General features: G+C 41.3%; 2 protein-coding genes across 2 annotated transcripts in view; both read right to left on the minus strand.

The window, feature by feature from the left end:
- The window catches only part of LOC122435695 (integrator complex subunit 6-like), a 43,427-nt gene that overhangs the window by 9,416 nt on the left and 19,793 nt on the right, over positions 1-14,218 (minus strand).
- LOC122434834 (integrator complex subunit 6-like) lies at positions 5,516-9,219 on the minus strand. The gene is made up of 3 exons (XM_043458590.1): positions 8,126-9,219; positions 7,172-7,265; positions 5,516-6,480 (listed from the first exon to the last, which is right to left on the minus strand). Exons 1-3 carry the CDS (start codon positions 8,463-8,465, stop codon positions 6,378-6,380), a joined length of 537 nt encoding a protein of 178 aa, XP_043314525.1. The 5' UTR covers positions 8,466-9,219; the 3' UTR covers positions 5,516-6,377.

Genomic DNA, 14,218 nt, shown 5'->3' on the forward strand with positions numbered 1-14,218 from the left:
CAGTCAGCTCCCGGTCTTGTTTTTGCTGACTGTATAGAGCTTCTCCATCTTTGGCTGCAAAGAACATAATCAGTCTGATTTTGGTGTTGACCATCTGTTGATGTCCATGTGTAGAGTCTTCTCTTGTGTTGTTGGAAGAGGGTGTTTGCTATGACCAGTGTGTTCTCTTAGCAGAACTCTACTAGCCTTTGCCCTGCTTTATTCTGTACTCCAAGGCCAAATTTGCTTGTTACTCCAGGTGTTTCTTGACTTCCTACTTTTGCATTCCAGTCCCCTATAGTGAAAAAGACATTTTTGGGGGGTGTTAGTTCTAGAAGGTCTTGTAGGTCTTCATAGAACTGTTCAACTTCAGCTTCTTCAGCGTTACTGGTCGCTGTGTAGTGGAGACACCCTAGTGGAACTATCTGGAAAGCTGCCCTCTGTGAGTTGCTGGAAATCTTTCTCTGAGGTGACTGGCAATGTTGTACATGGGCAAGTGTCTTACTAGAAACACTCTGATATATTGGGTTTGCCAAAAAGTTCATCCAGGTTTTTCCATCATAGCTTACAGAAAGAATCAAATGAACTTTTTGGCCAACCGAAATAATACTGCCTGAGGGAGGTCTAAAGGAGGCTTCTGGCAATGGAGTGGTGCTGGCCACATTGCTCTGCACCAGTCGGGCCCTGTAGAAGCCATGTGAGGGGCAGAGCCTGGCGCTGGAGAAGCCTGGTGCCCTGCAGAAGCTGGCTGTGCCCCCAACCCAGAACCGGGAAGCGAATCTCTTGCTTTTCATTGTCTCTCCCGCCCTCTAGTGGTCATCGTTAGTAACAACTGCCACAGGAAAAAAATGGCAAGGGCCCAAAACATTTTCTCAGAGCAGGACGAAAAGGTGAATTTGGAGCTTACAGACAATTGAACCATCGCACTTTATTGGCAGATTAAAAGAGGAAAGTCATACGATTAGCCTAATAAATGCAGACAGCACATGGGATGAGATGCAACAACTATTCATAAAGAAAAATTTGAAAGCGTTTGTTAAGAAGGTTACACATCAGAAATCCATAGCATACAGTATTTCTATGTGAAAAACTGGATATTCTTTTTAAGATTAAAAACAAGACAAGGATGCTCACCATCACCCCTTCTATTCACAGCAGGAGCTGCAATAAGACACCTCTCAGTACTCTCATGTCCACTGATTAAAGTCAATGGAAACTACACCACCCTAATTCATTAGGACTGCTAATGGCCATGAACCTCAAGAGTGAGAGGTTGGGTCACTTCATCAGCGAAAGGACAATCACCAGGGAAAGGACTTGTGAGGGTAAGAAAATGTGGAATGGAAAGTAGAAGTAACCACATAACCATATGCAGAAACAAGGACTATAATGATTATGAGTATCATTTATTATTATATGAATCGACTCACATATACATTAACCAAATAGTTTCTAACACCCCTCATCTCCTTATCTTCTGACACAAGATGTGTTATTATTTAATTTTATTTTTCGGTTTTTAAGGTACATGATATTAAACTGGGGTGTGAATCAGGTAAAGAATGAATAAGACTTAAAATATATGATTTTGTGCCCTCTTTCAGAGATGTGTTAGTGTTCTCTTGGTTGTGGGTGGGAGAAATGTATCCGGTTAGGCAGAATCATGACTTTGTTGTTTCTATTTAAAGATGAAGTATGGTTTAAAGAGATGTTCATAAGTAGCAAGATGACAAGAGGTGCCCGTTGTAAAGTGTCACTTTGGTTAGGTGACTCACATCACAGACACTTCTACTTCCTGCATATTTTTGGTCAGAGGGTGCCACAGAGGGACTCTGGGAGGTCGGAGACTGTGGTGGAAGATAAGCAGCCACCATTTTGCAGCTCCCACATCTTGTTGCTGATCTGCAGATTCACCTTATAGCATGAAGCAGCAGCTGGGTCTGCAATTACTTTGTCTTCCCCCGGATTCACTCACAGTATCTCTATCTTTTGGACCAGGTGTTTATGTTTAACTCCATGAAGTAGAGCCTTGGTTTCTGCAGATATTTTGTCACCAGGATCAGAGGCAACAATAACGGAGATGTATTTGTCTGTCCTTATGGGGTTCTAGATCATGTTTGTGGTTTTAGCCTGTTAGTTTTCCTCCCTACCTCTGTTGAGGTGACAGCACTCTTTTAGTTTTATTTTTTGGTCATGCCGCGGCTTGCAGGATTTTAGTTACTTGACTAAGGATCGAACCTAGGCCCCTGGCAGTGGAAGCATGGAATTCTAACCACTAGGCCGCCAGGAAATTCCCTAAAGTTTACCATTTTAAAATGTACAACTCAGTGGCATAAAGTACCTTCACAATGCTGTGCAATCATTACAGAACTATCTTATCCTAAAACTGTTTTACTACTTTAAGACACAGATGAAAGAAATCAAAGATGACATAAACAAATGGAGAGATATTCCATTTCCTGGGCTGAAAGAATCAATATTGTGAAAATGACTATACTACCAAAAGCAATCCACAGATTCAATGCAATCCCTATCAAATTACTAATGGTCATTTTCACAGAACTAGAATAAAAAATTTCACAATTCATATGGAAACACAAAAGACCCTGAATAGCCAAAGCAATCTTAAGAAAGAAGAATGGAGTTGGAGGAATCAATCTTCCTGACTTCAGACTATACTACAAAGGTACAGTCATAACGACAGTATGGTACTGGCACAAAAACAGAAATATAGACCAATGGAGCAAAATAGAAAGCCCAGAGATAAATCCATGCACCTATGGGCACCTTATCTTTGACAAAGGAGGCAAGACTATACAATGAGGAAACGATAGTGTCTTCAATAAACGGTGCTGGGAAAACTGGACAGCTATGTGTGGAAGAATTAAATTAGAACCCCTCCTAACACCATACACAAAGATAAACTCAAAATGGATGAAGGGCCTAAATGTAGGACCATAAACTATACAACTCTTAGAGGAAAACATAGGCAGAACACTATATGACATAAATCACAGCAAGATCCTCTATGACCCACCTCCCAGAGTAATGGAAATAAAAACAAAAATAAAGTGGGACCTAATTAAACTTAAGAGCTTTTGCACGGCAAAGAAAACTATAAACAAGGTGAAAACAAATGAAACAGCCGACAAAGGATTAGTCTCCAAAATATATAAGAAGCTCATATAACTCAATACCAGAAAAACAAACAACCCAATCAAAAAGTGGGAAGAAGACCTAAAAAGATATATCTCCAAAGAAGACATACAGATGATTAATAAACACATGAAAAGATGCTCAATATCACTCATTATTAAAGAAATGCAAATGAGATATCACCTCACACCAGTCAGAATGGCTATCATCAAATAGTCTACAAACAATAAATGCTGGAGAGGATGTGGAGAAAAGGGAACCCTCTCACACTGTTGGTGGGAATGTAAATTGATACAGCCACTATGGAGGACAGTGTGGAGATTCCTTAAGAAACTAGGAATAAAACGACCATAAGACCCAATGACTCCACTACTGGGCATATACCCTGAGAAAATCATAATTGAAAAAGACACATGTACTCCAATGTTCACTTCAGCACTATTTGCAATAGCTAGGATATGTTAGCAAACTAGATGTCCATCAACAGATGAATGGATAAAGAAGCTGTGGTACATATCTACAATGGTATATTACTTAGCCATAGAAAGGAACACATTTGAGTCAGTGCTAATGAGGTGAATGAACCTTGAGATTATTACATAGAGTGAAGTAAGTCAGAAAGAGATAAATATCACATGAACTCATGTATATGGAATCTAAGATGTGTGTGTGCTCAGTCATGTCCGATTCCTTGTGACCCAATGAATTGTAGCCTTCCAGGCTCCTCTGTCCATGGAATTTTCCAGGCAAGAATACTGGAGTGGGTTACCATTTCCTATGCCAGTGGATCTTCCCAACCCAGGGCTCGAACCTGTGTCTCCTGCATCTCCTGCACTGGCAGGCAGATTCTTTACCACTAGTGCCAGCTGCGAAGAAAAGCTACGACAAACTCAGACAGCATATTGAAAAGCAGAGACATCACTTTGTTGACATAGGCCCATATAGTCAAACCTATGGTTTTTCCAGTAGTCATGTATGGATGTGAGAGTTGGACCATAAAGAAGGCTAAGCGCTGAAGAACTGATGCTTTCTAATTGTGGTGCTGGAGAAGACCTCTAGAGAGTCCCTAGGACTGCAAGGAGATCAAACCAGTCAATCCTAAAGGAAATCAACCCTGAATATTCTTGGAAGGACTGATGCTGAAGTTGAAACTCCAATACTTTGGCCACCTGATGTGAAGAGCTGACTCCTTGGAAAAGACCCTGATGCTGGGAAAGACTGAGTGCAGGAAGAGAAGGGGACGACAGAGGATGAGATGGTTGGATGGCATCACCAACTCAGTGGACATGAGTTTGAGCAAACTCTGGGCGATAGTGAAGGACAAAGCAGCCTGGCATGCTGGAGTTCATGGGGTCGCAAAGAGTTGGACAAAACTTAGCAACTGAACAACAACTACCATCATGACTGAGCGACTAACACTTTACTTGCCATAGGCATCAGGAGCTTATTCACTTGCCTTTTTCTTTATTTTTTAGGAGCATGGGCTCTAGGCACTCGGGCTTTAGTACTTGTGGCTCCTGGGCTCTAGAGTGCTGGCTCAGTAGTTGTGGCACATGGGTTTAGCTGCTCTGTGGCATGTGGACTTTTCCTGTACCAGGGATTGAATCCCTGTCCCCTGCATTGGCTTGTGGCTTCCTAACCACTGGACCATCAAGGAAGCCCCTCACTTACCTTTCAATGTTTTTGAGGAACATCCTTCACATGGCTGCTTCTCTACTCTAAGAGTTTATTTTTAAAATAAAAAAAAAACCTTTTTTTGGCTGCACCACATGGCATGAGGGATGTTAGTTCCTGCATCAGGAATCAAACCTGTGCTCCTTGCAGTGGAAGTACAGTCTTAACCACTGGACCACCAAGGAAGTCCTTATAAGAGAGTTTAGAGTTAGACAAAAGAAAAGCAATCAATCCCATTGGTCAGTCCTTCAGGGAGGCCTCTGGACAGGTTTAAACAAACACAATTCCTTGGGAATAAGGTCTATTCTTCTCCCTCTTGAGCCAGGAACCCTCAGTTGGAATGCAGGCTGACATCTTCAAGACCACTGTTATACTGGGGAGGGGAATCGGGCAAGAATAAGTTAAAATGCTACCAGATTATCCTATCACATTTCAATGGGTCTTCTTTTGACTCAACATTCACTTGGTTGCTGTAAACCTCTATCTTCCAGAGTCCCAGTAAATGTGATTCCAATCATTTCCCCTAGTGTTTTCAGTGTTTCTGGAGTACCCCACTCCACCAGTTTCACCAGTATCAGTTCGGTGAGTGACATTTTGAAGTTTACATCATTCTGCTAACATCTTAATTACAGTGGGCACTTTTTTTCTGAAAGGAGTTACAAATCACAAGAAAGACAAAACTAGAAACTTCTCAAGTGTCAATGACCTTGTGAAAAATCAATAAAATGATTTATTTTATATATGAAAAGTCAAAATCTCTTTGTACACTTAAATTTCTGCAAATACAAACATAACAATACTGCTCCATAAAAACTTTTGTATAAACATTAAAGGAAATATCTACATTATTTTTTCTTTTAGTGCTTCTGAAGCACAGAATGCACAAGTCCACCTGAAGCCTTTCTGGTGTCACAAGCAAGAACAAACGTCAGGGGTGGAGGTGGCCTCAGGTGTACTTTGTAATGTCTCTAGACAAAATAGAAGACAGTTGGAGGTAGATCATTTGGTGACTCTCCCTGCCCCCTCCCATGGAGAAATAAGTTATCCAAATAGCAGCTTTCTCACTCTTTGATCCAAACTGTCCTGAATATTGCATGGTTTTAAAGGCACAACTAGGAATTGTTGAAAACTTCGTTCAGAACACACACAATTAGCAGTTGGACTCTGAACCCTTCTTCTTTCTAAATGACATAGTAAGAGCATCAAGTAGTGCTCCATCTGCAGGTGGCCCCTAGTCACTCTGGACGTGCCCAGGATGACCAAGCTCAAGAGTGAACCCTTATCACTTGTGTGTGTTCACTGAACTTAACCTGCTGGATTAATCATATCACCTTCCTCAATTGGGAAAAGTAACAATAAAACAACCAGTTAGTACTTTTAAAGAAATTATAGGGCAAAGCCAGCTTTTACTGCCAGAGAATCAGAAAATGAAAAGTGTCGTTGCTTTTTCTTAACCTCTGGAAACCAGTTCCCTTGACTAAAACATCCTAGGATGTTCAACAATATCCCGCTCTGTCCTACAACACAGAGAACTTGTTCTTTTTTCCTTCTTGGTCTCTGCAGTAACATCATGATCTGCTGTTGATGTGATTAACATTGTTGAGAAGGTGATAGGATTCTATTTTTTCTAGTACCTTCTCAAGGTACTGAATTAAGACTCGTCTTTTGAACCTAAAAAAGAAAGAGGAATTTTATTAACCAAAAGGTCCTAAAGCACTGTGTGGGGTACCAAGTGGAACTGACAATCTACATGGGAAATAGAAAATGTATCTTCATGTAAAGATGGGGCTTAGCTAATACCAAGAGTACCAACTGACAGCCCAAGCCCACCTAAGACTGTGAAGAGTTCAGAAAGTTCCCATAGACTTGGGTGAATGAGTTGGACTCGGACAATAGCAATCTAAATGCCTCTGGAGATAGCTGTAACTGCACGAAGGCCAGGGCTTACAAAAGAAAGGCAGGATCAATCCCTCTGTCTGTCTTACATTGGGTCCTTATGCTTACAAAAACACACAAGTGACTTCCCTGGTTGTCTAGTGGAATCTGCTCTGCAATGCAGGGGATACAGGTTTGATTCCTGGTCCAAGAATTAAGATCCCACATGCCTCGGGCAACTAAGCCCATGCACCAAAACTACGAGCCTGTGCTCTAGAGCCCAGGAGCTGCAACTACTGAACCCAGACGCCGCAGCTACTGAAGCCTGCACACCCTAGAGCCCGTGCTCTGCAACAAGAGAAGCCACTGAAATGACAAGCCTGTGCACCGCAACTAGAGAAAGCCTGAGCACAGAAAGAACACCCAGCATAACCAAAAATAATTAACTAAATAAAAAACACAATGAAGAGTTCCTCTTCACACCCACCTTGCAGCTTCCTTGATGGTAAATTCAACAAATTGTTTCTTGACTGCAAGAGGTCCTTGTACTCCTTCAAGCAAAGTGAAAATTCTTTCATACTCTGAAGATATTAAAAATATTATTATTGTTAACAATATGGATGAAAAATAAAATTCAATATTTACACATCCTCAGCAATCATCAAGACATCTGCACGTATCTGCTAGGGAAACCTGTAAACACTAATCAAATGTGGTCAGCTGAATGATGCCCCACCCCCCAAGTTGTCCATGTCCTAATTCTCAGAAACTGTGAACATATTACCTTATCTTGCAAAAGAGACTTTACTTTGCAGATGGGATTAAGTTATGGATCTGGAGCTGGGGAGATTATCCAGGTTTATACATGGAGGCCCAATATAATCACAAATATCCTTAGGAAAGGGAGGCAGTAGAGCTGGTCAGGGAGAAAAGATGTAAGGGTGGGGGCAGAGGTTAGAGAGAAGCTACATTGCTTGGCTACACTGCTGGCTTAAGAAGGGGCTACATTGCTGGTTTAAGATGGAGGAAGGGGCCATGAGTCAAAGAACACAGGCAGCCTGTGGAAGCTGGAAGAGGTAAGGAAACAGACGCCCCCTGAGCATCCAGAAGGAATGCTAGCCTGCCAACACCTTCATGTTAGCCCAATGAAAAGAATTTCAAATCTGACTTCCACAACTCTAAGATAAATCAGTTTTGAGCTACAAAGTTTGTGATAACTTGTTACAGCAGCAAAAGGAGATTATTACAGTAAGTAAGAGGGGAAAACTTCAGAAAGGTGTATTGAGTTGTTTAGGTAAAACAAGAGGAATCATTTTCAATTATGTGAAAGTCCAATATTTCTCAAAAATGCACCTTAAGAATTACCCTGAATCTATTTTGAATCTTAAAATGAAAGGGATCTCCCCATTATATTACTGATAGATGTTCTTCTACTACTTACTTCGTCCAAATTTTCGAACTTCCTTCATTAACTGGTGTTTTATATCAGCATTGATTCCTTGTGCCATAGCAGGAGTTATCTGCAATGTACTTGGCACAATTTCCAAAGCAGATGTTACTGAGACTTCTTGATCATCCACAGAGACGCTGCAGTTCTTGGTTTCTCCTATAAGTGCATTACACCCAGGTTTGTGAATCGGGCCATCTTCCCTGAGACTAGTGAAATCATCAGATAGAGAATCCACTTGGTCGGGCGGGATACCATCTCCTGCCATATTCATAAGCTCTTGTGAAGCAGATTTTGACAAGAAACCATCAGGTGAGATTTGACCATTTTCCATCTTCTCCTCATGAACATCGTGAGTGACAGTAACACCTGGAAACCAAAATGATAAGTTGATCTATGGGGTAGGTGTGTTATAGTAACCCCAAAGGGATATCATGGTGCTCCTCAGTTTTGAGGAAATGGTTTCATAAAGCAAGAGGATGTACCAGATGTAGCTCAAGACCCCTCAAATTGAGCTCAGGAAGGTAATCTCCATGGCACCAAGAATACATATGGAAACTATACAGAACAACTAATAAACAGCCTCAGATCCCTGGCACTGAGGGCTTAGCTGCAGCTTGTGCTTTACAAGCTGAAAAGCAGCAAGTCTCACTTGATGTCATGATTTCTGTCATTTACCTATGAAATGCCCTGCTCTACTGAGTTTGACACCAGACTGTGTGTGCCCCCCTCAAACTCCCTCCTCTCTTCCTTAAAACTTCTGAGGAAACAGAGGTGGTGACCACTAGATCTGAAGGCTCTATATGTCCCCCATGACCCCAATTCTCTGCCAATACATGATTCTCCTCATCCATCTTTTCTCTCTCAGAAAAGTGAATTTCTTTTTACTCCAGGTCTGACACCTCTCCTCCATTGACTCATCGTCCTCTGTGCTGGGCACCATGCCAGGAGCTGGGGGAGGCCTCCAACAGCACATAGAGAAACAATCCCCACTCTTATGGAATGTCCATGCTCATGGGGAGGCCAGGCAGGAAGTGTGCTATGATTCAACAAAATAATAAATAATTACAGTTCAAATTCGTGTTCAGGGAGATGTAGGATGAGCATGGAATAAGGAAGAGAAAAAGGAGTTATTTTTTTTAATGCATCATCCTTGATACAGACAATCAACTATTATGAGCATCTGACCTACCTGAGCTTTTCTAACCAAGATTATTCTTCCCAAACAATACTTTCACTTTAAACAAAAGTGTAAGGAGAATTATAGGAATGGAGTCACAAGTGTCTGGAGACAACCTGTCTGGCATCTTTAACCATTCAGAAAGCCCCAAATCTAGAGTAAGGGAGAAAGAAAAGAAACAAAAACATTTGGCAAAGAAGCAGCAGAGCCTAGGCACCCCTAGCTGGTATGAACAGTAGCAAAGAACCAAAAACTCAAGGTCAACAGCCAATATGCTGTGGTTGAATGGTTTGTAGAATAGAACGGAAGGACCACATTGACTGGTCAGCAATGCGGCTATAAAAACAAAGCAGCACAAAATGCCAAGAAGAGAGGCAAAAAGAAGACGGCAGCTAACAGGTCACAAAGGAGTAGACCAGCAAGGTAGAGAGCAGACAGCACAGCTTGGCAACCTGGTGGGATGAACGGCAACCTGAGTCTTGGTAGCCCTGAGGGCAGTCGTGTAATATGCTGCAAGCTGAAGTCATGCCCACCAGACCAGTACAGCTGGAGGTGGAAAGCCAGAGCAAATAATGCAAAGCTAAATGAAATGACTGAAGTTTTATGTTTAGCTAAAGGCCATTATCCATACAACTAGAGCAAACATTATCTTTTCTAGTTTCATAGCCTTCTAAAGCAATCTGGGTCAGAATGACTGAGAGGCAGAAGAGATTGCCTGTACCCTACTATGAAGTATCTGCATAACCTTGAGCCAACTTGTTGGCTCTTAGGACCTGAATTTCATTATCTGAAAATGAAGAGATTTAGATAAACAGGGATACTGTGTGAGGCTGTGTATGTTGTTACAACCCTGGAGAGCCATTCAAATGAGAACGGTGCCCTCTAGGTTTGAACAGTACCCAACCTTCATAACCATTCAAGGTGAAGGTGATCCTGATTTAAGATCCTTTCCAGTCCAACAGTCTGGATTCTGTGAAGTTAAAAATATGCCTTGTGTGTGTGTGTTTCCTAACACATACTATAAGTCAAAGCATCTAAAGGTAAAATCTTCCCATGTATTCCTTTGGCTCAAGGAATATCTTATCAAACTAGACAAACTAAATTTTACTTAAAAGCAAGGATTATGATTTCAACTGTGCTCATCAAATACTTAGAAATATCAACAGATGATTATAAATCACACTGAATTCAAAACTTATTCTTTGAAGCAGAAGAGAAGGTCTACAGCTGGGGGTGGGGGAGAGGGATAGTATCAATTCTTTCCTTTGTTTATCCAACCAATTTTTATGGACCAACTATGCTATGCTGGGCAGAATGCTACATGCTGGAGATATTGAGAGGAATTAGCCCTTGATGAGTTCAAGCAGCGAAGGAATAAGAAATGCAGTTATGGGTACAGAAAGAACAAATAACCAGGGAGTTAGGAAAGCCTGTCACAGAAGATTGGGCATTTGAAGAAGTCTAATGGCAGGAAAAGAAGATCACGGGATCCCCACACTGATGTGAGGAGTGGAGGAGGGTAGTCCAAAGGAAGAGAACAGAGAGTTTATAAAAGGCTAGGGCTTCCTGGGGAGCCACAAGTAATTTGATTATCATTGCTCTGGGTACACGGTGGGAGGCAAAGCTGATAAGCTGGGCTCTGACTGTAATGTGCTTTGTACATTGTGCTCAGTACTTTGGATTTTATCTGTCGGCCCTAGGAATGACTTGAAGTTTTTAATTAGGGGAGTGGCATGATCATATCTGTATTTTAGCAAGATCATTCTCTTGGGAGTTGGAGAATAAATTGTGGGGTGGAGGGGAAGCTGAAGCTTGAGGTAGGGAAACTGGTTTGGGGAATGTTGCAATAACTTACAAGAAGCGTGATGAAAGCCTGAGCAAGGGCAGTGGAGATGGAGAGGAGGCTGCAGATTAAAGAAGTATTTCAGAGGTGGGTGGAGTCAGAATGATTTAGTAGCTAATTAGGGGGATGGGTGAGGGATAAAAAGGGTCATACATTAGGCTGAGTTTTCTGGCTTGGGCAAACCTGTGAATGGTGGGGTCTTTCACCCAGAAGCCACTTTATAGACTTTTTTCCCCCCCAGAATGACTTCATTTAGCAATCTAACTTCTGCACTGCAATCTTAGTTCTACCTGCAGTGAGTGTTGAACTCCTGAGATCCACCAGATAATTCAAGGCACAACTAAAGAAAAAATAGTGAACTGCTTAATCTGGTAAAGGGTTGGGATAAGGTTTGAGTACCATCTAAGCAAGCACCCTATAACTCATCAGCGTTTCAAATATTGTGTACAAATTGTCACTAATCCACCTGTCAGAATAATTGTTCCTTAAAATTTCCTTTATCATATGAGTTGAAAACGTTTTACAAATTTGTTTCTACACCTGAATCACTGGCATTCAATTTTTAGGCCAATTTCAATCCATTGCAATGAACTAGATAATACATGAGATTTGAATGCTAGGTCTATCTCAGTACTAAAAGTGTGTGAGCTACATTTACTACCCAAAACAATAAACTTCCTGGGAGCAGTTTAGTTTCTTCTAGAGAAGAATTAATGCCCCTAAATCCAGTCCTCAGAATGCTGAAGGGGAAAAAAGGCAAATATCTGGAGAGTCTTATTAATGTGAAAAATTCTTCCCAAAAGATAATTATTTAGAGCCAGTGGGAGAAAGTAGATGTTTATATTCTTCAGTCACTGCTTGTAGTTGATTTTTTCATAAATGAATTCAAGACAGCTCATTGTTCTTAATAAAGTCTTTTATTTCAAATTACTCCAAAGATATCCTACTCTTATGTCAGTAAAACTTTTTTTTTTTAAACTTCTTATTTTATATTGGAGTGTAGCTGATTACCAATGTTGTGATAGTTTCAGCTGGACAGCGAAGAGACTCAGCCATACATATACATGTATCTACACATGTATCCAATCTCCCACAGTAAAGCCTTTACTTCTGACAATAATTTTCATATATTTTTATGGAGCTTTACAGCTTACAAAGCACTTTCACACTTCACATTTGCCTAAGACAATCCTATAAAATAAGCATGGTATTACCATCCCTATTTTGTTTTCATAAACCAGGAGGAAGTAAGATGTGGGTATGTCTTGTTTGGGGAATGGGGACAGTCAGAGAGGCACAGTCTGGAGTTGCACTATTCAGCCACATGGGGCCACTGAGAACTTGAAACATGGCCAGTCTGACTAGAGATTACTTTTTAATGTGGCTACTAGAAAATCTGAACTGCTGTGGATGGCTGGCATTATATACCTATTGGGTAGAGATGATCCAGAGGGAGTTGAAGGTCAGGCAGGAGAACTTGGCCTTGCACTGGCAGAAAATAGACTCATTACAGATTCCAAGGCAGGGGGAGACAGGATCAAACTGCATCTCAGGAAGGTCAGTCTGGCAGTGAATTATAGGATAGACTGAAGAAGAAGAAGCTACTGTAGCTGGGAAATAGAAGCTAGGAGAGTTGAACAGGCATCCAGGTCTGAGGGAATCAGGGTCTGAATTAGGACAGAAATTAAGAGGAAGGGGTTAATTGAGAAACATTTGAACCACCAAGATAGGACTTGGTGACAGACAGACAATAGGCCTAAAGGAGGCAGAGTAAAAGATGATTACAAAACTGCTAACCTGAGAGAACTGAAGAATAGATGTTTAAGAAAAAGGAGTAAGCTGGGGTGGGGGAAATTCTAAACTAAGACTTTGCTGTCTTCACAGATCAAACTTTTAAAGTCTCCCAGAAGTCACACTGAGGAAACCAGATTTGAAAGAGACACGTGCACCCCAATGTTCATCACAGCACTGTTTATAATTGCCAGGACATCGAAGCAACCTAGATGCCCATCAGCAGACGAATGAATAAGGAAGCTATGGTACATATACACAATGGAATATTACTCAGCCATTAAAAAGAATTCATTTGAATCAGTTCTAATGAGATGGATGAAACTGGAGCCCATTATACAGAGTGAAGTAAGCCAGAAAGATAAAGACCAGTACAGTATACTAATGGATATATATGGAATTTAAAAAGATGGTAACGATAACCCTATATGCAAAACAGAAAAAGAGACAGAGATGTACAGAACAGACTTTGGGACTCTGTGGGAGAAGACGAGGGTGGGATGTTCTGAGAGAATAGCATTGAAACAACGAAACAACTATACTATCAAGGGTGAAACAGATCACCAGCCCAGGTTGGATGCATGAGACAAGTGCTCAGGGCTGGTGCACTGAGAAGACCCAGAGGGATGGGATGGGGAGGGAGGCGGGAGCGGGGATCGGGATGGGGAACACATGTAAATCCATGGCTGATTCATGTCAATGTATGGCAAAAACCACTACAATATTGTAAAGTAATTAGCCTCCAACTAATAAAAATAAATGAAAAAAGAAGATACAATTAAATTAGAAAAAAAATAAAGTCTCCCAGAAGTAAAATGAGGATAATGATATGATAATAAATAATAATCACAGGCAATAATAATCGGTGCCTATGTGTCAGGAACTCGCTTATGCTAAACAGAACATTTTATATGTATCCTTCTCATCTGAGCCTCATAACCACCCTATGAAGTGGGTACTATTATTATTTTCCATTTATTAGATGAGCACATTGAGGCTCAGAGAGGATAAGCATCTTGTCCGGGTCAAAACAACTAGTAAATGACACAGCCAGGATGTGAACCCAGGTAGCCTAACTGTGGGCTTCCCCGGTGGCTCAGACGGTAAAGAATCCACCTGCAATGTGGGAGACCTGGGTTCGATCCCTGGGTTGGGGAGATCCCCTGGAGAAGGGAATGGCAACCCACTCCAGTATTCTTGCCTGGAGAATTCCATGGACAGAGGAGCCTGGCGGGCTACAGTCCATGGGGTCACAAAGAGTTGGACACAACTG

The sequence above is a fragment of the Cervus canadensis genome, chromosome X (genome assembly GCF_019320065.1).
Source record: "Cervus canadensis isolate Bull #8, Minnesota chromosome X, ASM1932006v1, whole genome shotgun sequence".
In the NCBI taxonomy this organism is placed as follows: domain Eukaryota; kingdom Metazoa; phylum Chordata; class Mammalia; order Artiodactyla; family Cervidae; genus Cervus; species Cervus canadensis.

Bases quoted from the DNA above. Each gene is read 5' to 3' on its own strand.
- LOC122434834 (XM_043458590.1), bottom strand. From the start codon at position 8,465: ATGGAAAATGGTCAAATCTCACCTGATGGTTTCTTGTCAAAATCTGCT. The intron at 7,266-8,125 runs GTAAGTAGTAGA...TAATATCTTCAG, and splicing joins AGTTCGAAAATTTGGACGAA to AGTATGAAAGAATTTTCACT. The intron at 6,481-7,171 runs GTGGGTGTGAAG...TTTCTTTTTTAG, and splicing joins ACCATCAAGGAAGCTGCAAG to GTTCAAAAGACGAGTCTTAA.